At 39.7% G+C, this 22804-nt stretch overlaps 1 protein-coding gene across 9 annotated transcripts in view; it reads left to right on the top strand.

Annotated features, from left to right (window-relative positions):
- Positions 1-22127, top strand: part of TRIM55 (tripartite motif containing 55) — a 44409-nt gene extending 22282 nt beyond the window's left edge. For 2 of the 9 annotated variants that reach the window (XM_045455048.1, XM_045455054.1), the window contains exons 8-9: positions 1262-1536; positions 2895-4156. In XM_045455048.1, the coding sequence (XP_045311004.1) occupies positions 1262-1536; positions 2895-3449 (830 nt within the window). In that variant the 3' untranslated portion in view covers positions 3450-4156. Of the gene's footprint in view, positions 1-1261; positions 1537-2123; positions 2448-2478; positions 2849-2894; positions 4157-4495; positions 4584-21100 lie in introns of those variants that run through there. The other 7 variants (XM_045455050.1, XM_045455049.1, XM_045455053.1 and 4 more) reach the window with 7 other exon arrangements.
- The last annotated feature ends 677 nt before the right edge of the window (positions 22128-22804 follow it).

Genomic DNA, 22804 nt, shown 5'->3' with positions numbered 1-22804 from the left:
GTGACCATTTGGCCAAAGTTGCAGGTGTGTGAAAGCTGCAGATGGATTCAGCAGGAGAGAAGGGGGATTCAGAATCACCTCCAGAATGGATGTCGACAATTATACAAGGATCATAATCCAATGTGAAACTCCATTTCATTACAGATTCATAGAGTTGGTTGACAGTGTTTATTTGGCTTTGCACATCACAGTGCCTGTTATAATGCCATGACTGGGCATTTGACTCTGGGTAGTCAAATACTTAATAATTGATGGTGATGATGATGTCTCAACATCAACCCTACACAAGGTATTGACTACAATGATGTGAAGTGTCATAAAGTGCAAGGTTAAGGATGAGATAAAAACAAAATGTAGATGACATTTGGATAGATATTGTAGCACATCCACTTAATCAAACCTCAGAGGGCAAGAATAGTAATGAGTCATAGAATAAAAAAACATCTGGAAATAAAACTGGCTCTATGTGACCAGCTATATTTCATGAGTTATAAATGCACCCCTACCATGTGGTCCAGAGACTCTCCTGGAAATTTGTCCTCATGAAGTAATTAAAAAGAGGAAAATAACCTTGGAGCTGATCAAAACTTTGATTGTCTTGATTCATCCTAGCCCATCTAGGTCACAAGACTCCTTGGCTAGACCTCTAATAATGCCATGAAGCTGTATTAGTGTGTACAGATGTAACTTCAGAAGCAAATCTTCAAGATGAATCTTCCTAAAATAATTACTTAATATTGTCTCTCCTTAATATTGCCTGAGGGAATATTAAGATCAATGTGTTAGGAAAAGACTCATGGCATAAACTGTGGCAAAAGTCAGCATTCACTGAACAGAGGAGGTAAGAAAGTAAAAGAAGGCAAGGGTAATGTATGTGTTCTGAGATAGGGAAGAGAGTTGCATTTCCATTTAATTTGGCAGAGATACATTAGTGACAATCCCAGTCCTCCAGGAGCTTGCAGATGTGACAGAGCATGATATAAATGTGACCAGGCTCTGCACAGTGGTACTGAAGACGCACTTTGCACTGGAGAGGGAAACAAGGAGGATGGTGATGATTGGGCCCATCATCACATTTCTCCTGCCCACATTTAACTAGAAGCACAAGCCCCAGCATGACATACTTGGGCCACAGTCCAGTATCTGATGGAGAAGATTTCCCTAGCCCTGACCTTAATCTGGGCTGGAAGTACTGGCCATTAATTGATATAATAGCTGCAGTGGTAGTTATAATGATTTTAAAAACACGTTACCTTACCAGAAGATGAAGATGAAGAAGAAGAAGAAGAAGAAGAAGGAGAAGAAGAAGGAGGAGGAGAAGGAGAAGAAGGAGGAGAAGAAGAAAGAGAGCAAGTAGAAGTGGAAGAGGTAGAAAATGTTCGAACAGAGTCATCAGGAGAGGATGAAAGTCCAGAGAAAGCCTCGGAGCCCTCTCAGCTGGCCTCAGAGCTCCAGGCTGCCCCAGGGGCGCTTCCAGTTTCCTCCCCGGAGCCACCTCCGGCCCTCCCACCTGCCACAGATGCCCCAGGGACACAGGTAATTGTTCACAAATGCCTTCCTACAGGATTCACAGGTGTGTCCTTGCTGAATAGGCTAAACAATTTATTCTGCCTTAAGAGAAAGGTCATACAAGGCCAGACATTTGTATCTGGAAGACCAAAGAATTCAGCACAGGCAGTGTCAGGGAGAAAAGTCCTCTAGATGATTCAACAGGTTTGGTGTTATTATAACTGGTTGGCAAGACCTAGTTTAACACGATTTTCCCACTAGAATCTGAGGCAATCTTTGGAAATTGTGTGTGCATGGGGGAGGGGTATGTGTATAACATGTTAGTTCACAGCCATGTCACGCAGATTGAGTCTGCTCTGGATACAGAGATGGAGTACAGAGTAATAAATAATCTAAGGTGAGAAATAAAAATGAATGTCCCTTCAGAACTTTGAATTTTCTGTAGATAAAAAAGGAAGTAAACAGAGAAGCCATGTTAGTTTATGTCCCTATCACCTACCCTGAAATATAACCATATCTTTCATTAAGTGGGCAAACAAATGCCATCTAGTTTTCTAGGTATCTGTCATTTGATGAGATTGTGTGTTAATAGAATTGTTTTAAAATTTTCTTAGGAGATAACTCATCCCAAATTCTGTATCTGATTGGCTGACTCTTAGCTTCTAAGATGTCACTGTCCAGTTTTCAAGTCCTTGTGCTGACTTCATGGCACCTTCAGCAGAGAGGTCTCAACCTATGGAGTTTGTGGACAATGTAGATTCATCAAAAAGGAATCCTGGTTTTGCACCTGCTTTCAAAATGGATTGAGATTATCTATAGAAACAAAACCTCAGAGGGGAAACTCTGAATTACAGAATTATATTCTATGCTCTGTCTCCATAGGAAACCAGGCTGAAATACTGTTAATGGTTCCTAGAATCTTGAAATCAAATTGCACTGAATTTGAAAGAGGTGTGGTAACTTAACAAGACTTGGATTTGATCAATAAGACCAATCTGGGATTTTAGGAAAGAGGTTTGGGGAGCCCACCAAGAATGTCAAAAAATTAATCGTGGCCAATAATTTGACCTTTCTCCTATATCTGCTATTTTATAAGCAACCTTCATTTTAGTCGTCCACTGTCTTTCTGCCCAGGCTGCCATCTAGGGAAGGACAAGCCCAGGAAAGAGAAGGCACATGCAGGTGCCCAGAGAGAGGAGTGCTATCGTCTTTCCTTCCCTTAGCACTTGCAGAGGGTGGGATGAACTAAAACATGCGCTAAATCAGACACTGCACAGAGAGCTCACAGTTTTCAAACCCAAAGGGAACTAAAATCAACTGCATTTTCTTCTTCTTCTTCTTCTTCTTTTTTTTTTTTACTTTTGAATTTATCTGTCCTGATTAAGGGGGAGGTTGTGCCCACTGGCTCTCAGCAGACCACAGAGTCTGAAACTCCAGTCCCTGCAGCAACGGACACTGCGGATCCCTTGTTTTACCCTAGTTGGTATAAAGGCCAAACCCGGAAAGCCACCACCAACCCACCTTCCACCCCAGGGAGCGAAAGTCTGGGACACATAGGGCCTCCTGGTTCTGAGGATTCGAATGTGCAGAAGGCAGAAGTGGCAGAAGCTGCAGCCAGTGAGAGGGCAGCAGTGAGTGGTAAGGAAACTAGTTCACCAGCAGCTACTTCTCAGGTTAGTGTTGATGCTCTTGTGTCTGAATGCTTCCCCCTGCCATCTAGCGTCCTGCTGGAATCACAGCAAGAAAGAAGGGCTTCCAAAGGGGCAGAAAGAAACCATGGCCTTGGGAAAAACACAGAAACAACTCATTCCCCAATTTTGGCTTGTTTTTTAAGCCTTGTAAAACAAAACAGAAAAAAAAAATTGACTTCACTCTACCCATATGTGGTGACCTCACACCTGGTTCCCCAGGGAGGTGGTCCACGCAAGCCTGGCCCTTAAGCATGCAGTTTAAAGCTGCTTTGTCTGCAGTGACTGGTTTCCCTTCGCAAAGGCCACTTGCCCTTGCTCAGCCTTTTGTGTCCTCCTTGGGCTTCTAAACACTAATCACCTGCTTTTGTGTCATTCCCAGCAACCCTGAAGGAGCACATTTGAACGGAGTTCTAAGTCTGCTCTGGAAAATAACCTCTGGTTAATTCATGGATTCTGGGAGTGTGTTGGCTATGGCTAGACAAAGATAGTCTTGCTTGATTAAACCAGTGCTTCCTAAACATGTGCTGCTGGGAGCAGAAAAGCACAGGTTTTCCTACTTTTGGGGTTTTAAGGGTCACTTAATACTTTTTTTTTTTTTTAAATATAATATACTTTGAAGGCCATGTCTTTTTCTTATAAGGAGTTAAGAAACTCCTAATGTTTGCATGGCTCAAAGATTCCACAGAAGAAATATTCTACAATTTCTTTACAAGGAAGGATGCTCATGGTTGCTCCATACCCATGAACATTCTTAAATGATGTGTGGATGTGAGTGTTGCTCAGACAAGGGATGTGAAAGAAATACTCTGTTTCCATGCTCCTGGGTCATCAGGTGATTATGAACAACAAACAGCAATTTTAAAAAATCAGAAAAGTACTCATTGTCTTGACTATCTGCTCAAGTAAACCTTAATTTCATGAGATAATAAAAGGAAATTATGTTTGGGAAACTAAAAGTAACATGCTTTTGTGTCATATATTTATTTTCACAAATGAAAAATGACAAAAAATAATTGGTATGAGGAAACATCTTGAGGTAGTTTTTAGGTTAAAAAACGGAGTATAATGTTTTCTAGAAAATTTATGGGAATTTTATTTCTAGAAAGTTAATTAACTTTCTTATCTATTTAGTGGAAGTTGAGTCAGGAAGAGCTGTTTTCTGAAAACCGTGTGAAATACCCCATAATAGGAGCATATAATAGGGCTCCAAACCAAAATGCAAAATCCATCTAAATGATGTTGAAAAATATTATTTGTGATAATATCAGTGAAGCTTTCTTCTTGTTTTCTCACAGGAGTTAGCAATCTGCCTAGCACTTTTGGCTTTTCTTATACTTCACTACATCTGGCGTCAGATTCAGTGCTTGATTTTTACTTTAATGGGTAGGAAATATTTTCTTTTCCCTTAACTAACATCTCATATAGTTTCTTCCATAATGTCCCTACTCTATAGGCTCAGAGATAAATTTCTCCCCAACTTTGAGGTTCAGCCATCTAAAAATTTGAACCAAGTTCTAGATAATAGTAATGGCTTCAAACTCTCTACAATGTAATCATCTCAAGGTGACTTCCGGAGGGGTAATTGCTCCATTATCTAAACCTGCATGGAGGGGCAAATCCTGACTCAGAATAGAGACTCAGTGGGCAATTATTCAGTAATCCAGTATAAGTGGACCCTCCAAAATGGCCATTAGGACAGGCCAGTTTCAAAAGTTGTCAATAATGCCATGAGGATTCACGGCTTTTAAAGTAGAGGGAGGACCAGCAAAGGACTTGTTCAGGAATATTCAGGGTTTCCACAGATTAAGAAACCACATTTCATTTGCTTACATCAGAGGCACCCAGGAGGCAGCCGGATGACTCCTGTCAAAGATACATAGGAAATTCTTGGCACTGGTGGGAATGTGGGCCAGGTGACTTCTCAGTCTCTTTGAAACCTCTACAGTCTTTCCTGAGAGAGATCTCTGAAAGATATCCTGGGTGCAGCAACATCAAGGGGATTTCAGCCAGGTCAGTTCTGAATGAATAAAAAGCAGAAGGAGCAATGTTCATCTACCAGACACAAGAAATGAGAACCAAAGAAGAGTCATAAAGCCAGCACCCTTTATTTTTGAGACACCTTTCTCAAAGTCAAGCATTTTCTTAATTACTGTTATAAGATTTGCTTAGGGATGAACATCTTACTCTTTTAATAGCCTTTTGAATATTATCAGCTTAACAATATTTAAAGATTCAAACCTCACATGCTTTTGAGTAAATGACCCTGCTGGACCTGATGCCCAGCTCCCTGTGCCTGTAGCTCAAAAGCAATTCAGGGTGACTGGTACTGAAAGCCCTCAGCTATTTCTGGCTCATTGACTTTTTCCTGCGTTGACATTGACTCTTCTGGAAGCTCCCATCATAGCTCCTTTCTGCCTCATTAGCTGTCTGTTCAGCAATGACAGTAGGATCTCCATGGGTCCTTGTCGTGTCTGCAACTATGTGTGAGTAGGAACTGCCCCCAATGTCTAATAGCCAGACACCTTGTACCCTAGAATGTTCCTAGTGTCTTTATAGTCTGCTCATTATTTGCAGTGAAGAGCAGTGGGTAGAAGTATTGGCCATGGACTCAGTGGGGCAAATGGAGAGAGAGAAAACTCCATATTTTATTGGAATATCCTGAATAATTGTGGATCTGAATAATTGTCTGAAGAGTTCAGTTTACATTCTGAGAATTCAGGTTTGGGGCTTTGTTGCCATACATTTTGTAATGCGTCTCAGAGGCTGCAGGGGGAGAGTCATGCTTCTCGTCTGCCATCCACTGAGCCCATGTGGTGCGCCTTCACATTCACATGCCTGCAAGATAAGGGTGAGGCAGATGGGAGAGCAGTGGAGTAGGGTGATTGACATTCAGTACTGCAAAGAATATGGACAGGTTGATAGAGATCTCACCATAGTATCAGATATTGCTGGCCTCTGTGAATTTTTTGCCGGCCTGATTTACTTTCAACACCTCAGAATCCAACTCACTAGACTAGTATTTGTTCAATGCAAAGTTAGCTTATTGGAATTTCACACTTTATCATTAGTCATTCCCTGGACACTTAGGATGCGATACAAAAGTTCTTGATTTCACTGATGGTCTCAACTTTCTTTATTATGTCAGGGAATAATGTTGCCTTAGAATCTCAGAAGCATCTCAGGCCCACTTGCTGATTTGTAAACTCACTTCAGTCACCTTCAAACTTTTAAGAAGGCAAATGTTCTGTTCCCACATGCTTTCTTCATAGCCATCCACATAGTGAAACCTGCCCTTGCTTTTGCTGCCTGTGATTTCTGATACCATATAATCTCTACTTTATCCTGTTTATTTTAATGTTTATTTATTTTTGAGAGACAGAGCATTAGAGGGGAAGGGGCAAAGAGAGAGGGAGACACAGAACCTGAAGCAGGCTCTGAGCTCTGAGCTGTCAGCACAGACCCGATGCAGGGCGCAAACCCACGAACCGCGAGATCATGACCTGAGCTGAAGTCGGATGCTCAACTCACCGAACCACCCAGGCACCCACTACTTTAACCTGTTTACCTTCTCTCTTCACCTAATCATATAGGCAGATTATGTGTTAGAAACTGGTCATGGCAAAAACTAGACATCAGCAGTCTCCACCAGTGGCGAACTGGGGTTTTGCTTTTTGTTGGATCAGAGGAGCACTGTTGTCTTCCCTGCCTTCATTCTTGAAAAAAAATTTTTTTTTTCTCAACAAGGCTTGGGTTCAGCCTTGTGGAAAAACTGAATCTCACAGAAGAGAGATTCTTCTGCAGGATGCACTTTGAGCCCTGTTAACATCAGATTTCACCCAGGAACCCCTGTGAAAGAGGTCACAGGTCACATTGTGCAAAGCCCCTGTGCATGAACTACAAAATTGCCCTCTAAGTCTCCACCTTTCTAGGCTGTACGCTCCCTCAATGCAAAGAGAGTTTGGGGAAAATAACATTTGATCTACTTCATGTGTTAATTTTTAAATTTATTTTGCAAAAGTGACATCCCACCCTAGTCAATCTTAGACAGCAGGGCAATAATAAGGTGGGAAGAAAGCAGGTCAGCTGTCCTTGGAAAGCAGTCTCTGTGAGCCTCATCTCCCAGGCATGCCTTGTTGTGGCCATTTCTGGGTCCAATCTGCTTCCCTCCATTGCCCTTCCTCTTCCTACACAACTTTCATGCAAATTACACCCGGGTGTTAACACAGGGACCACTCCCATCATCGATACCCGAGGACAGTTAAGTATTTTATCGGGAATACATGTGGCAGTGTGATTTTTCTAGAAGTGGGAGCAGCAACAGTGAAAGATACCCCCTGTTCCCCTTCCTCCCTTCCTAATGAGGGTTAGCAGCCTTGTGTGGAAGAATTTGTCCAAGCTGTTTAATGGGAGCTATTCAGGGCACAAGACTTTCCAGAGAAATGTCTTCTTATTTGGTGGATTAACCTGGCAGCTGCCTCAATCAAGGTCACAGGACCTCCCATTCCCCCCCCCCCCCCCACCACATCCCAGTGAGAGTCACTTGCTTTGGAGATAGGGACTTTCACATTAAAATCTCTATGATTTCTGTCTCTATAGAGAACCACAACTCATATATTTCACTCATATATTTCTGAAGTTACAATTATAAGAGAACCTAAAAGTTTTACTATATTATAACTATTTGTTTTTTTAAGAATAGAATATCTACTTTTCACATTCCATTTCTCAAGCCTGAAAACAGACAAACAAGTTGGGTAGAAATTCTGCTAAGTCTCGGGCACTGGAAAGATCAATGAAGTTAAAGTTAGTAAAAAGGACTTAGGTTCCCATCCTGCCGCTTCTCTGCACTGACTCTGGGCATTTACTTTTATTTACTTTCATCTTCCCACTGAGAAAAGGAAGCAACTACTCAATGAAAAGATTCATCTATTTACACATTAGAGAGTGAGAAATTTAGTACTGAGAACTTTATAAATTGTTTCAGGATGTTTTCGTTGGGAGGGTTATGGAGTCAGGCCTGACACAAACCATGCTGAGTGACAATAATAACAAGTTCTCAGTGAAATAGCTCAGTGCATTTCTCAAAATATGTCTTGCCTTGAAGCTCTTATATAAATGTCCATTTCCCAAACTGTTTTCTAAATCTCTTCCTAGGTACCCCTTTGGCTGAATGTTTCCACAGCTGCACTTATCCCCTTCGATGCTGTAAACTCCATAAAATCTATGATGGTTCAACACTGAAGTCCTTCTAAAGGCACTTACAGCCCTCACTGCCCGGTATAGCAAATTATTAGGATATACAGGAAGTAACAGAACACTACATGTATGAAGAGATGCAAGATATGTGGTTTAAAATTTTACTGATTTTAAGTGTTACACAGTACAATCGCTTTTGACAAATATGTAGCCTTAGATAGTCACTACCACATTAAGATGTAGAATATTTCCATCTCTCCCCAAAGTGCCCTCATATGCCTTTGCAGTTAATCCCCTCCCTGCATCCCAGTTGGTACTGTGTCAATCTTTTACTTGGTAGCCATTCTAATGGATATATATGGTACATAGTTTTAATTTGCCATTTTCCCAATGACTAATGATGCTTAGCATCTTTTCATGTGCTTCTAAGTCAGTTTAATATTTTCTTTGATGAAGTATTTGCCCACTTTCTTTGGGTTGCTTATCTTATTAGAGAGTTGTAGAAGTTCTTTATGTTATTTTGCATAAAACTCCCTTATCAGACATGTTTTGCAAATATTTTCTCCCAGTCTATGGCTTGCCTTTTCATGTTCTTAAGTGTATTTTGAAGAACAAGCATTTTTAGTTTTGATAAAGTTCAATTTTTCATTTTCCCCTTTATGCTTTGTGTTTTAAGAAATCTTTGTTTAACTCAAAAACCACAAGGATTTTCTCTCACATTTTCTTCTAGAATTTTTATAGTTTCAGCTCTTAGGTCTAAGATCATTTTAAGTTAATTTTTATATTGTGAGATAAGGATCAAGGTTTTGGATCTTGTTTGCTTATTTTCTATATAGATATTTGTTTATTCCAGCACTATTTATTAAAAAGGCTATCTTTTCTCCCCAGTGAACTACCTTGATGATTCATAGAAATTCAAATGACCATATATGCTCAGGTCTACTTGTAGACGATCTGTTTTGAACCATTAATCTGTATCTTTGTCTCTCTACCAATACCACACTGTTTTGATTATTATAGCTTTATAGAAGTCTCTAAATCAGGTAATGTAAGGGGTGCCTCGGTGGCTCAGTCTGTTAAGTGTCCAACTTCAGCTCAGGTCATGATCTCACAGTTTGTGAGTTTGTGAGCTCTATGCTGACAGCTCAGAGCCTGGAGCCTGCTTCAATTCTGTGTCTCCCTCTCTCTGCTCCTCCCCTCCTTGCATACTCTCTCTCTCTCAAAAATAAATAAACAAACAAAATTAAATCAGGTAATTTAAGTTCTCTGCTTTATTGGTTTTATTTGGCTTTATTGGTTTTGCCTACTTTTTTAAAAATCTATTTTCTATTTCATTCATTTCTGCTCTTTATTATTTTCATCCTTATACTTACTTTCGATTTGATTTTCTCTTCCTAGTTTCCTAGGGTGAAAACTTAAGTTATTGATTTGAAATCTTTCTTATTTTCTAATACAAGCATTTAATGCTATAAATTTTCTTCTAATCACTGTTTTAGCTGCATCTCACAAGATTGGTATGTTGTATTTTCATTTAATTCAAAATATTTTCTAATTTACCTTGGGATTTGTTCTTTGACCCATGAGTTATTTAGATGAGTAGTGTTTATTTTCTAGATATTTGGAGATTTTTCCAGACATCCTTCTGTTTGATTTCTGGTTTGATACTGTTGTGTAGAGACAATACTCTTTATATGATCTCAGTCCTTTTAAATTTAAGATTTAAATTTAAGAAGCTTAAGGTTTTATGGCCCAGAATATGATCTATCTTGGTGAATGTTCCAAGTGCACTTTTGAAAACATAGTATTTGTTTAGATAAATGTTCTGTAAAGGTCAATTAGGTCAGTTGATCAAGTCTCTGATATCCTTATTGATTTTCTGTTGACTTGTTTCATCAATTACTGAGAGAGGAAGTTTGAGGTCTCTGATTATAACTGTGGGTTTGTCTATTTACCTTTGCAATTCTATCACTTTTGCCTCATGCATTTTGAAGTTTTTTTTTTTTTTTTTAATTTTTTTTTTTTTTTCCAACGTTTATTTATTTTTGGGACAGAGAGAGACAGAGCATGAACGGGGGAGGGGCAGAGAGAGAGGGAGACACAGAATCGGAAACAGGCTCCAGGCTCTGAGCCATCAGCCCAGAGCCCGACGCGGGGCTCGAACTCGCGGACCGCGAGATCGTGACCTGGCTGAAGTCGGACGCTCAACCGACTGCGCCACCCAGGCGCCCTGCATTTTGAAGTTTTGTTTAGGTGCATTCACATTTAGCATTGTTACATTTTCTTAAAGAATATATCCCAAGATAAGTGTTAAACAAAATCCTTTTCTATCTCGTGTGTGTGTGTGTGTGTGTGTGTGTGTGTGTGTGTGTGTGTACCTGCTTTAATGGGTATAAAGAAGGTCCTTATACACATGTACTATCATTTAAAGTAGCTTAGCAAAGTTAGAAGGCAGGTGGGGAGAGCCTGGAGGAGAAAGGTGCTGATAATCTTTAAGATGTTCCAATGTCTGGCAATGGGGAAGGCCTCATAGCCCAAAACCAACAATCCTGTCTCCCCTTCCTCACCTAGCCATGCCCGGGGCCAAGCATAGCAAGAACTGAGATAGCTGAGGTACCTAATGATTTTAAGTGACTAAGCTGAGCTTAATGATTCAATGACTACTCGTCACTGGTCTGTGGTTCCCTATTTTTAGTTCTGATATAAATTGCTCTATAAGCTAATGTCTCTGTATATTTTCATGACACACTTATGCCCTAATTCACTCCTTATCTTACCTAAACCAGATTTTACAGAACTGCAGAGGCCACCCTGTCATGGGCCAAGGACTTCCAGCACCAAGCTGTCTTCTTGCTAAGAAGTCCAAGATTCCCAAGCCAAGTGTTAGCAAGCAGGTGTACATGGTACAAGTGTTTCCAGATTCTTCCTATCTAGAGTATCATGAGCTCAGGCACAGAACATCAGAACCACATTGGCCTCCTACACATTTGAGCTCTTTACTCTAAAATAGCAAAAGGGATGTGTGGAAGTCAAGGCCAGTGGGAAAGTGTCACCAAGGAACACCAGCCCATACTATCTTAGTTCCCAACCCAGGCACTATAAATGTTGTCCTATGAGGTTACAAAGGTGCTCCCAGAGGAAAATAAAAAAAAAAAAAAAAAACATTTCATGAGAGAGAGAGAGAATGGGGGAGGGGAAAGGAAGGAAGAAAGGAAAGAGAAAGAAGAGGAGAGGAAAGGAGAGGAGAGAAAAAAAAGGAAAGGAAAGGAAAGGAAAGGAAAGGGAAAGAAAGGAAAAGAAATGGAGAGAAAGGAGAAAAATAGGAAAGGAGAGAAGGAAGGAAGAAAGAGAGAGAGTGAAGAAAAAAAAATCTATGGTTTAAATGGTTAAAAAGACAGGCAGCGGCTAGCAAAGAGTCTTTTCCCTTCTTGAAGGGTTTATTTCCTAGGTTCTCAGAAACCAATACATGTGTCCCCGGATTTGAGACCTTATCAAATTTCTCATCATCCCAAAATTCAGTCTCCTTGAAAATATTCATATTTTCCTAAACCAGGATGAACACTAGGCTAGAGTTCCAAAGAAAAGCAGCCAGGTGGAGCCCTGGGTTTCCATAGGTATCACAGGCCAAAAGATAAAATCATTTTCACACAAATGACCTCTGAGATCAAACCATTCATCCTGATTTCAGGGGCAAGCTCTACTTGCCACTTGAGACTGAGAGGTGAGAGATGTTGGAGGCTAGAGGGCTGAAAAGCTGCTTTTCTGAGTGAGATTAATCTCACAAAGTATTATAGAACATTTTTAAAAATAAAGCAGGAGACTAGGAACATGATTTCCCATGAGTGTGACTATAGGTCCTGTATTCTTTGAAATGATCTATTTAATTTTCCAAAACAAACTGAAATGAATGAAAATTTAACTATGTTCTCTCAATTTAATTGAGGGATTCAAGGTGTCAAATTATTTTCAAACAGAAATCCCTGCTGAGAGTGACTGCTTGTGTTTTACAAATTAGAGGAGATTCGAGCTTACAAATCGCTGATATACCAGCGCCCTGACTGTGCTGGAATTTAAGCTTGGTAAAAATAGAAAATTAATCAGTGCTCAGGACTGGCCTACATTTACTGCATAACACTATCCAGGACTTAATAAACCTGGCAATTATAAGAAGCTATGATAATAAAATGCAGTCATTTTACATAAAAAACTATAGGAGAGAGCAAGCTATAGGAGAGACCATTACATAAACATTATTAATGCTTTTTCATTTGTATCCTACAACCGCAATTCTTTCTCTGGCTTTTTTTTTCCTGTTGGGAAAGTGACATTCTAATCACTGTCAATTTGGGGGCTTTTCTAGAAGGACAAAAAAACCCCAAACAAACCCTACGCTAAAACTGTAGGCTGTATTTCTCAGGATCAAATAGCATCCTTGTAAAGGTTACTTTAATAGGAAGCTAAAATGGATGTATCCATTTTAAAGAGGGAAATGTAATATACATTGTTTGTGAGGGGTGTAATGAATTCATCCCCCCTGGCAACCTGTACCTGCAGCTCCACAATTCCATGAAAACAGTAACGCAGGCACCAGGGAGAGCTCTCTGGGGGAGTTGTTATGACACAGCTAGTTGAGTTTTGCTTCCTGTGTTTGAAAACTGTTTATTATTCGGATTTAACCTTAAGACCCTTGTTAGTGTTGTACATCCTGTGGATTTTTTCTGTCTTTATTTACATATCTCAGTGGATTCCATGAAAAATGCCTTTTCCCCCAGTGCAACCCACAAAGCAGGGAATTCATCCACCATCGTTAATGCATCTGAAAAACCAATGCCGCGTGGCAAGACTGTAACCAATGTGTGTACGTGACTCTATCATTTAGTCTTTCACAGAGGTCCTCTCAGTAATACCTCAGGACAGTCTTGTAAAGTAGGAATTGTTAAACTTGCACATTTTACAGTGGAGGACCACAGAGGAGGAGTGACTTGCTCAAGGTCACAGAGCAGCTGGAGCTTAGGGCCCAGTGATCCGCTGCCCTCCGCCATGGCACAGAGTGCGCATGTGCAGTGTACTGTTCGCCAAGCCCGCATCTAGGAAACGTGAGTGAATCCCCACTTTACCCGGGGTGATTGATGACTGAAGCAAAAATAGTGTGACGAAGGGCTCCCCTGCTTTGACTGACCACTCTTGGCGCATCGGCACAGCCTCACCGGGCAAAGAGAGGACGTGTCTAGGCCTCCACTGCTTGCAGGACTGTGGCTGACCGTTGCAGTGACAGCATTCCTGTCCCTTAGTTGCACCCGTGCTACTGCTGGCTCTCAGTCTGACTTCCAAGGGTGGAGCTGGCCCCTCCCTTGAGTCTCACATGCTCGACAGCTCTAGCTTTGTTCTTTGGATTTGTAGTCATTTATATTAATAACCCTCAGCTCTCTCGTTAGAGTTACTTTGAGCAAGTTCCTCAACCTTCCTGAGCCTGAGATTTCTCATCCATAAATTGGGCATAATAATACTATCAACCTCCCATTGCTCTTGAAGACAGCCTGTTTGGCCTATTTATCTAACACAAGGCAGGAATTAATGATCTAACCAGCAGCTCTTTGTAATTCAGTTCTGTCAGAAAGGGTGAGAACACACACTCCATATTGAACACATAATCGGCAGGTCCATATCTGAGAAGAATGCTGGCTTTAAGTTTGTGCCAGGCTGTGATACCAATGTTTTAGCTTCTTCCTGCTCCCCACCCCATCCATTGACCTCATCAATGCCTAAACCATGTTTCAAAACACACCAAACGGTATACACCATGAATCTGACTCTGGGTTAAGAAAAAGCGAGTGAGGTTAATTTCTTCTTGTTTCATAGGCCTGAGGAAATTACTCTGGTTTCTGGCCTTACCTCAGCAAAAAGGAAGCAGTTAGTGACAATGAAGCCCCCAAATCAATTCCCTCCCCCCATTTCTTTACTTAGTGTATACAGTGGTAGACTCCCAACAACAACAAAAAAAACGCTTTTCAGTGGGTGTTTTCTTTCTAACCTCTTTTCTTCTTTCTCTAGCACTCATGGAGAGTGTGCTATATTTACACAGCTCTGTGCTTCCTCATGTATCCCAGTTGCTCCATCATGAAGCAGAAATGTCTGTATTCCTGTGGAAGAAATGCCCACAATGGAAGACCTGCCCAGCAGAACTTCCAGGGCTTAGACCCTCAGCTGGGAATTACAGACCATGCCTCATTTATTCTTCAGACACTGCTGCCTGGCTCAGGCTTTTGGCTGCATTCTCTTTTCCAGGCTGGAATCCATAATGCTTAAGATATCCAAGGGCCTGTGGTTCAGGAATGCTTTGTAGGGGGCAGGCCGGTGCTTGAGTTTAGTCTTTCTGAATAAGCATTCTAAGCATGACCTCAGCAATCCTATTCACACCTGTTTCTAGCATCTGGCTTTGAGCCTCTAACCTAGCCTAGTAGGTTCAGGGTAGAGACAGCGTGGTTGCCCATTCAGCAGCCTCAGGTCTAGTTTTATCCCTTCTATCCACATTCCTTTAAGGCAAATGAGTTTAATTATAAATGTGCAAGGGTCTTCTTGAATTGGCCAAGAAACACTGGCATTTAACAGGTAGTAATAACCAGATCCTTCTGTCAGGTGGAATTTGTGATTGGCATTCATAGTGGCAGAGAGCAAATGGAGCCCAGTGTGGAGGCCTGGACACAAATGTCCTCACTGCCCCCAATATCATTTCAATGGCCTGGCATAGTGGTTCCCATGTCCACCACAGTTATCCCTCAGGATAAGACATGGACATTTCCATGCTATGTGTGGCAGGGGTGTACATTAAGCCATCATCATCCATTAATGTCTTAGCTGTAATTCAGTTTATCAGATAAATTACTATCACCTGGATAAGCTGAGGAACTGGAACACAGGCAAGTAAATGATAACGGATCAGGATCATGGGTGGAGTAGAGAATGATCATTTGGGGAAAGGCAGATGCTGGCACCTCATGGAACCCCTGGGAAGCTTAGAGGAGGCCTGAGGGCATTGGTTACTGGTCAAAGAGCTCACTCTTTTACTTTAGGCCAGCTAAAAAAATATTTTCCCTCCTAAACGTGGCTACCCAGACTTGTGCCAGAGTGAATATCAGGAAAGCATCTGTTTAGTTTTGTTCAGTCAGTGAATCATGTGGTGCAGGATGCATTTAGTAGAGGGGGCTGCTAGTATTGCCCCCACACCAAAATAAGAGCACGTTCACGAAACTGCACCCAGTTATATCCCTATGCTAAGTGCCCAAGGACACATCTGGCTTCAACTGAGCACTAAAGGCAGTTTCATGCTTTAATTGTCAAGAATCTTGCCAAAAGAAGCATGTTGGCTTAAAAAACAAATCATTACATTTAGCATAAAAATCAAGCCAAAGACCCCACTGATCATTTCTCTCTTTTCTTTGACACTTTCCTACTAAAAACTAGCCTACCCTTTGGTTAACAGCAACAAGCTTGTGTGCCCATAGAGACCAAAAAGGTAACATTCATGAAAAAGCAAGCCAGGTAAAAGAAAAATGTTAATAAAAGCATAAATACAAGCTATAGTTTGCTTTCCTCTTAATTCTGAGCATAGCAACTATAAAGGAAAAATGGCCACCGACACCAGCCTTGCAGCAGAGGAGGGAAAATGGAGTGGTGGGCATGATGGAAATCAGGAGATAGAGGGAGCATACCCAATTTATAGGGACAGGGCTGCTCAGCTCTCCATGTAGGTTCTGGATTGCTACATTTCTTCTTCGTCAAGAGAACCTGCAAATCCAGATTTTAATGTGAAGTCTCCTATTTTTTTTAATTTTTAATTTAAAACTCACATAACATAAAAATTACCATCCTAACCATTTGTAAGCATACAATTCAAGTGTTCAGTATATTCACATTGCTATGCAACCAATCTCCAGAATTTTTTCATCTTGCAAAACTTAAACTCTTGTACCCAGTAAAAAACAACTCCCCATTGCCCCCCTTCCCCCAGCCCCTGGCAACCTCTGTTCTACTTTCTGTTCTCATGAATTTGACTACTCTAGATACTTCTTATATTCTGTAAGTGGAATCACAAAGAATTTGTTGTTTTGTGACTGGCTTATTTCACTTAGCATAATGTCCTCAAGGTTCATCCATGTTGTACCATGTGTCAGAATTTCCTTCCTTTCTAAAGCTGAATAATATTTTACTATATGCAAATGCCACATTTTGTTTCTCCATTCACCCACTGATGAACACATGGGTTGCTTCCTTACACCTCTTGGCCATTGTGAATATTGCTTCTATGAACATAGGTGTGTGTCTCTGCTTTCAACTCTTTTGGGTGTACACCCCAAAGTGGAAGAATTGCTGGATCATATGGTAATCCTATGTTTAATTTTTTGAGGAACTGTCACACTGTTTTCCACAGCAGCTGTACCATTTTACATTCCTACCAACAGTGCACAAGAGCTTCTATTTCTCTACATCCTTGCTCCTGATTTTTTAAATGTTTTATTTATTTATTTTGAGAGAGTGAGAGAGAGAGAGAGAGAGAGAGAGAGAGAGAACGAACAAGCAGGGGAGGGACAGAGAGAGATGAAGAGAGAGAATCCCAAGCAGGCTCTGTGCTGTCAGTGCATGGCCCGATATGGGACTTGAGCTCACAAACTGTGAGATCATGACCTGAGCTGAAACCAAGAGTCAGATGCTTAATCGGCTGAGCCACCCAAGCACCCTTGGTCCTGATTTTTTAATGTTTGCAACTAATTGAAGTTTTTGTCAGAATACCACTCAGCCACACAGTTCAGACCAAGTAAACACTGTCCATAATCTGGAACTGTCCTGTGCACAAAGACAGATGTCTGCAAACCTCTGACAGAATGCATGTTCCTTAATCCCCATCAACAAGAAATGATTCTAGATGACCTAACTTGTCAAGGATGATGCCAGTACATTATGCAGTTCTTGGTGGAAGAACCTCTCATCTATGACCCTACTCATCTATGGAGTAAAACCCTCATACTATAATCTGACATTAATTTTTTTTCTCTCACAAAACATTTGGTAGTAACAGGGAAAAAATTCAAGATTCTGTTTCTGAGTAGGTTGGGTTCATGAATATCCAGCATTCTTAATCAAGTTCATCTAAGAAAAATAGTCTTTCCCTGAGCAAAGGTATGCCACTCCCTTCTATAGTCTTTTGTGGATCTTGACTAAATTTCATTTCATGGTTGAGACAGGGGAAAATGCTGCCTCCCTATTCCACTTCCTGCTTTTATTTTATGACTAAAACTCATTTCTCAAATTATCTGAAGCCCCATAGTGATACGGCCCAGTGTTAAATGATGCTTGTAAGTTGGGTCACCTCAGGAAAATGTGTAATATTTAGAAATAATATAAGACTAATAATCATTTCTTCATCTTTTTATACATCTCAAAGTAAACTGAAGTGTAGGACAAGCTCAAAAGCAGAGGGAAGTTCAGTGCTTGTCATTTTCTGTCCTTTGTTTGGCTTCAAAGAACATCTATATTCCTAAGAGATAGCATTTCCTGTATGGAGGAGAACCAGCATTTGGAAAACTATTGAAAGGAATACATATATACAATTACATTTGAGGAAGGCTATAGGAAAAACGTCTGCTTATGATTTAATGGGCTGTACTTACAGAAAGAAGGTTTCTAAATCTTTAATTCATTCTTCCTTTAGGAAAGAGCCATATATAGTGTTAGGCCACTTGGAGATACACAACAGGGTCATAGGTAATCATGATTACAATATGCCACAGGAATTAAATCCTATAAATAATATCCAATTCTGAAAAGATGAGCATTGCAAATATAATTGTCTTTCCTTACTGAGGGTCACTGCTGCTGTGTATAGTTCCTCATAAGAAGTCCCAGGCAATTCTGCATGGTAGAGGAGGCTCTTTACTAATGTAAGAAAAAAGGAAGGAAGGAGGGAGGGAGGGAGGATGAGAGGAAGGAAAAAAGAAAGGGTGGGGGAAGGAAGGAAGGAAGGAAGGAAACACATTTTTAAAGCACTTAATATAAGTGAGGTATGTACAAAGTGCTTTGGATATATTTATTTATTCAGTACTTACGACAGCCTTGTAAGATAGGGTCTCATCTCTGTTTTACAAAAGAAAACACTAAGGGCTTAGAGAGGTTGACTGACTTGTCCAAGTCATACAGCTAGGAAGTGGTTAGTCTGGGAATCAAAACCAGGCTAAACCTCTTGGCACAGAACTTTGCTGAGATGGTTGGTGGGTCCTCAAGTTTACATAAACAAGACCAAGGGGATGGTATAATCATCTAAAAATACTCAGGATAAATCTCTGCTTTTGGCACCCACTCTGACACTGGCCTTTCTTCTCTGATAGGTATCATCTGTCCATATTGTTTAGAGGAAAATCTACTAACTGCATGAAAACATGGGGATGTAAAAGCAACAAACCAAACTACATGATACCAAGTTTTGAAGGTTGTTAGGTAGTAACAGCTAGAACGGTTTAAATGGAAGATAGATTTTAATCTCAAGTACAGAAAAGTATAAAAATACATACAAATCCCAAAGTAGTACCAAATGGTTTGTTAGCTACCAGAAGTTTTGCAAAGATTATATCCCTCTACAGAAAATACCTTACCCAACTAGTTTTGCCCTTTAGATATTTCAGAACAGCTGTCATGGAAGATTCCTCTAGATTCAGGCTTGCTTTCAAGGAAAAGAGGCTACAACATGAACACTGATGGTCTGTTTAGGCAAAATTTAGTATTCACACCTAAAGGATGCTTAGAAATCATCTGATCTTTTACAGAACAATTGATACGCCCAGATCATTTGGTTTGGGTTTTTGTTGTTGTTGTTTTTTGTTGGTTTTGTTTTAGTTTGGTATGGGCTTTTTGTTTTTAGGATTAGAGTAAGGTGACTACGGTAGGGAAGAGAAGAGTTTGAGGTACATAAATAGGCACAGAATTCTGTCTGGATGTTGTTTTTTCCACATCAACTTGAAGGACACTGAGGTATCTAACCTATTACCAACAGAATCTAATAACATAATAGCAGCCTTTGTTCAATAGTCCAATTTCATTTGACGTGTCAACTATTCCTTCATGGAAAACTACATGCATAAGTTTTATTCTACTGTATCTAATATGATTTCATGGCCCTTTTAAACTTTCTTTTTTTTAAAAAAAATGTTTATTTATTTTTGAGAGAGAGAGAGAGAGCAGGGAAGGGACAGAGAGTGGGGGGAGGGGAGGACAGAGGATCTGAAGCAGGCTCTGTACTAATAGCACAGAGTCCCATGTGGAGCTTGAACTCAGGAACCTTGAGATCCTGACCTGAGCCAAAGTTGGACACTTAACTGACTGAGCCACCCAGGCACCCTGGCCCTTTGAAACTTTCTATTGAGGAACAACATGGCAGTGGGAAGGATAATCTCAGGGACCTGGGACAAATTTATTAAACTTGAAACATTACCCCCAAACTTATATTTAGGGTAAAATCTGGGAAGGTGTAGGAAAAATACTCATTTTTCACTCAAAACTATTTTAAGTGGCAACAAAACACTATACTTACCAAAGTTCTGCTTTGTCATGCCAGCTAGTGTCCATTCATGTAGCAGCTTCATAAAATCACTCAGGGCTTCAGAGTTGAATGCATGTGCCTACCTCATTGCTTTGAAATCAGTGGCATTCTAACCCAGTGGGATAATTTTACCAGTGAGGTCATCAGAATATATTAGCCCATCTTCAGTAGTTCTAGGAAGAACTGTGTTTGTCAGAGTACTTTTAAATGTACAGAGTTTGAGTTTATACATCACATTGCATTTCAGCAAGACTGCTTTATAATTGTCCCCCATTTCATTGTTATTTTTTAAGCTTAAAACAACAGAAATAAATTTCACTTACACGGTTAGATTGATCAATTACTTCAAAAATCACAGCTGTATCTGTCTGGTATCTATAAAAGATAGGTACCTTTTAAAGAGATGGCTATATAAAAAATAAAATTTTATGTTATTAGATTTTATTACCTAGAGAAAAAAAGTCCTTTCATTCATGATTTGCTCAAAACTAAGTCTGCAGCATTGCAAAAATTATACTATTTACATATGTAATATACAGCACTGTATAAGTTTAAGGTATAAATAATTTGACTTACATATATTATGAAATGATTACCACCAAAAGTTTAGTTAACATCCATCATCTCATAGAGGTGCCAAAAAGAAAAAAAATGTTTTTTTCCTTTGTGGTTTTTTTTTTCCCTTGTGAGGAGAACTCTTAGGATCTACTCTCTTAACAACTTTCAAATATGTCATACAGCAGTATTAACTATAGCCATCATGTTGTATGCTGCAGACATTTCTAAATCCAAATTCCTATTAGTTCAATGCCACTTTTACCTCAGTAAATTATGTATAAGTGAACTTAAAAAAAAAAAAAAGAATAGCCTGGACTCTTTCCCAAGAACTTCCCTCCACTGCATGCATTATTGCTGCCCCTTTTTGGATCATGAGTGTGAATTACTTTCAGGACTCTTGGCCATAGCCAAGAGGGCCTGAGCTTGCTTTCTATCCCTAATAATAATTATGCCCTGTATAATAATTATTATTATTATCCTTTCTCCTAAGTAGAAAAGTGACTGGACGAACCCAAAAGGACTAGGCTCTTCTTCCTCTGATTCAGATTTTCTTCTATTGCAGACTGGATCTGAGGACCCTCCCCTCCAGGTACAGGCTGCAGCTTCGGGGAGTGGGAATGGAGCTGATTCTGAGCCAGCTCGCCACGTCTTCTCCTTTTCCTGGTTGAACTCCCTGAATGAATGATGTTCATTCCAACTGTTGCCCTCTGTCTGCCTGGCTGAGATGCACACCAGCAGCAGGGAACCTAGATGAAATTAATACAATGCAGGTGATGAAAGGGACCTCTGAACAGGATTTCTGCAAAAAACCAAACCAAAACAAAACAAAAACCCCTTTAATTCCAGATGACTTTCCAGAGGGAAAACAATTTTGAAAAACATAGTTGCTGAAAGCATTGGAAAAAAGAAACTTGATCTTATGAAAATCTTTTATTGTGTGGGAAACATTATAAAGAGTATGTAGGTGTGATATGTGTGCGTGTGTCTGTAACAAGTGGCAAGTGTTGAAAAAGTATACACTATACTCTTGTCTCTAATAGGCATTGGCTTTTGTTATTATATCATAGTAGCTCTTATTCTTTCTTCTTTAACCGTGCAGTTGGTCAGTGAAATTCAGTGTTAATTCAGAAGTGACTGATTTATCAATATATGGACAAAAGGTAAATCATTGACCAAAGATATGAAACATTTTACAAAGGTTTCCTCATTTCCATAACAGATGTCACTCATATATCCAGAAATGTTCTTTAACTCTGGTGATATTTCCATAGTCCAGAAGGCTGAAGGCCTGGGACATTTCTTGTGACATTTTTCTAATCTTAGTTAGATGTGCAGATATCAAGCAATTAAATTGAAAAAGAATTTCCATCAGCAATTGTCTACTTTCCTTATGTATCTACTGAGGCACCAACCTGGTGAACTATAGAATAACTGCATGTATTTAAATATATGTACACATACAATACACATATAAAATACATGTATATTTAAATCATGCTTTATTTGTCCTACCATGATGCCTCTTTCCAAACATAAGTATAACTTTATTCTGTATGAACTCTTAAATAAATGCTGTTTTTAACAACTTAGTCTTATAATGACTTATTCAGTGTTTCATGTTATCTTATTAATATATCAGTCAAGTGTATTTAAGGGGTCCCGCGGGAAGAAGCATCTACAGACATCCAAATGAATTTTGAAGTATTAAACATTCAATTGAATTTCTGTAAGTTGTAACTCAACTACCAAAGATAAATGCATTATAAAACTAATTGGCTGCACCTGTTCCATTTTAGAAATGCTAGAGATAATTTGTATCCTTAAGAATTAAACTAAGATTGGTATAGACATAAATGAGAAGCGCACTTGTGAAGTTATTAAAGTCAAAATACTTTTTATATAAAAAGTTTCCCAAGTGCCATTTCACAGCATTATATTTAAGTGTAGAAACTATTGAGTTTCTCCTATTAGAAGTAGGCACTGGCAAATAGCATAGAAGAAGTATATTTTATGGTGCTAATGTAGTAGCTTCATAAAGTGAGACTTCCTCATACAAAAAAAAAAAAAAAAAAAAAAAAAGGCAGCATGTTGGCCCTAGAGTTTGGAGGAATGCCCTGCCTCAACATTTCTCTTTTCCTTTCCTCCTTCCCTGCCCTTTCCAATTATTTAACATCTTCTAGTTAATCAGGGTTAAATGTTATTTGTATTATGAATTGATCTACCATTCATAGAACTACCAAGTCTTAGAGCTGGAAGCAACTTCCCA

The sequence above is a fragment of the Leopardus geoffroyi genome, chromosome C3 (genome assembly GCF_018350155.1).
Source record: "Leopardus geoffroyi isolate Oge1 chromosome C3, O.geoffroyi_Oge1_pat1.0, whole genome shotgun sequence".
Lineage (NCBI taxonomy): Eukaryota > Metazoa > Chordata > Mammalia > Carnivora > Felidae > Leopardus > Leopardus geoffroyi.
The sequence above is the reverse complement of the archived record's forward strand: the minus strand, read 5'-3'. Positions and strand labels throughout refer to the sequence as shown.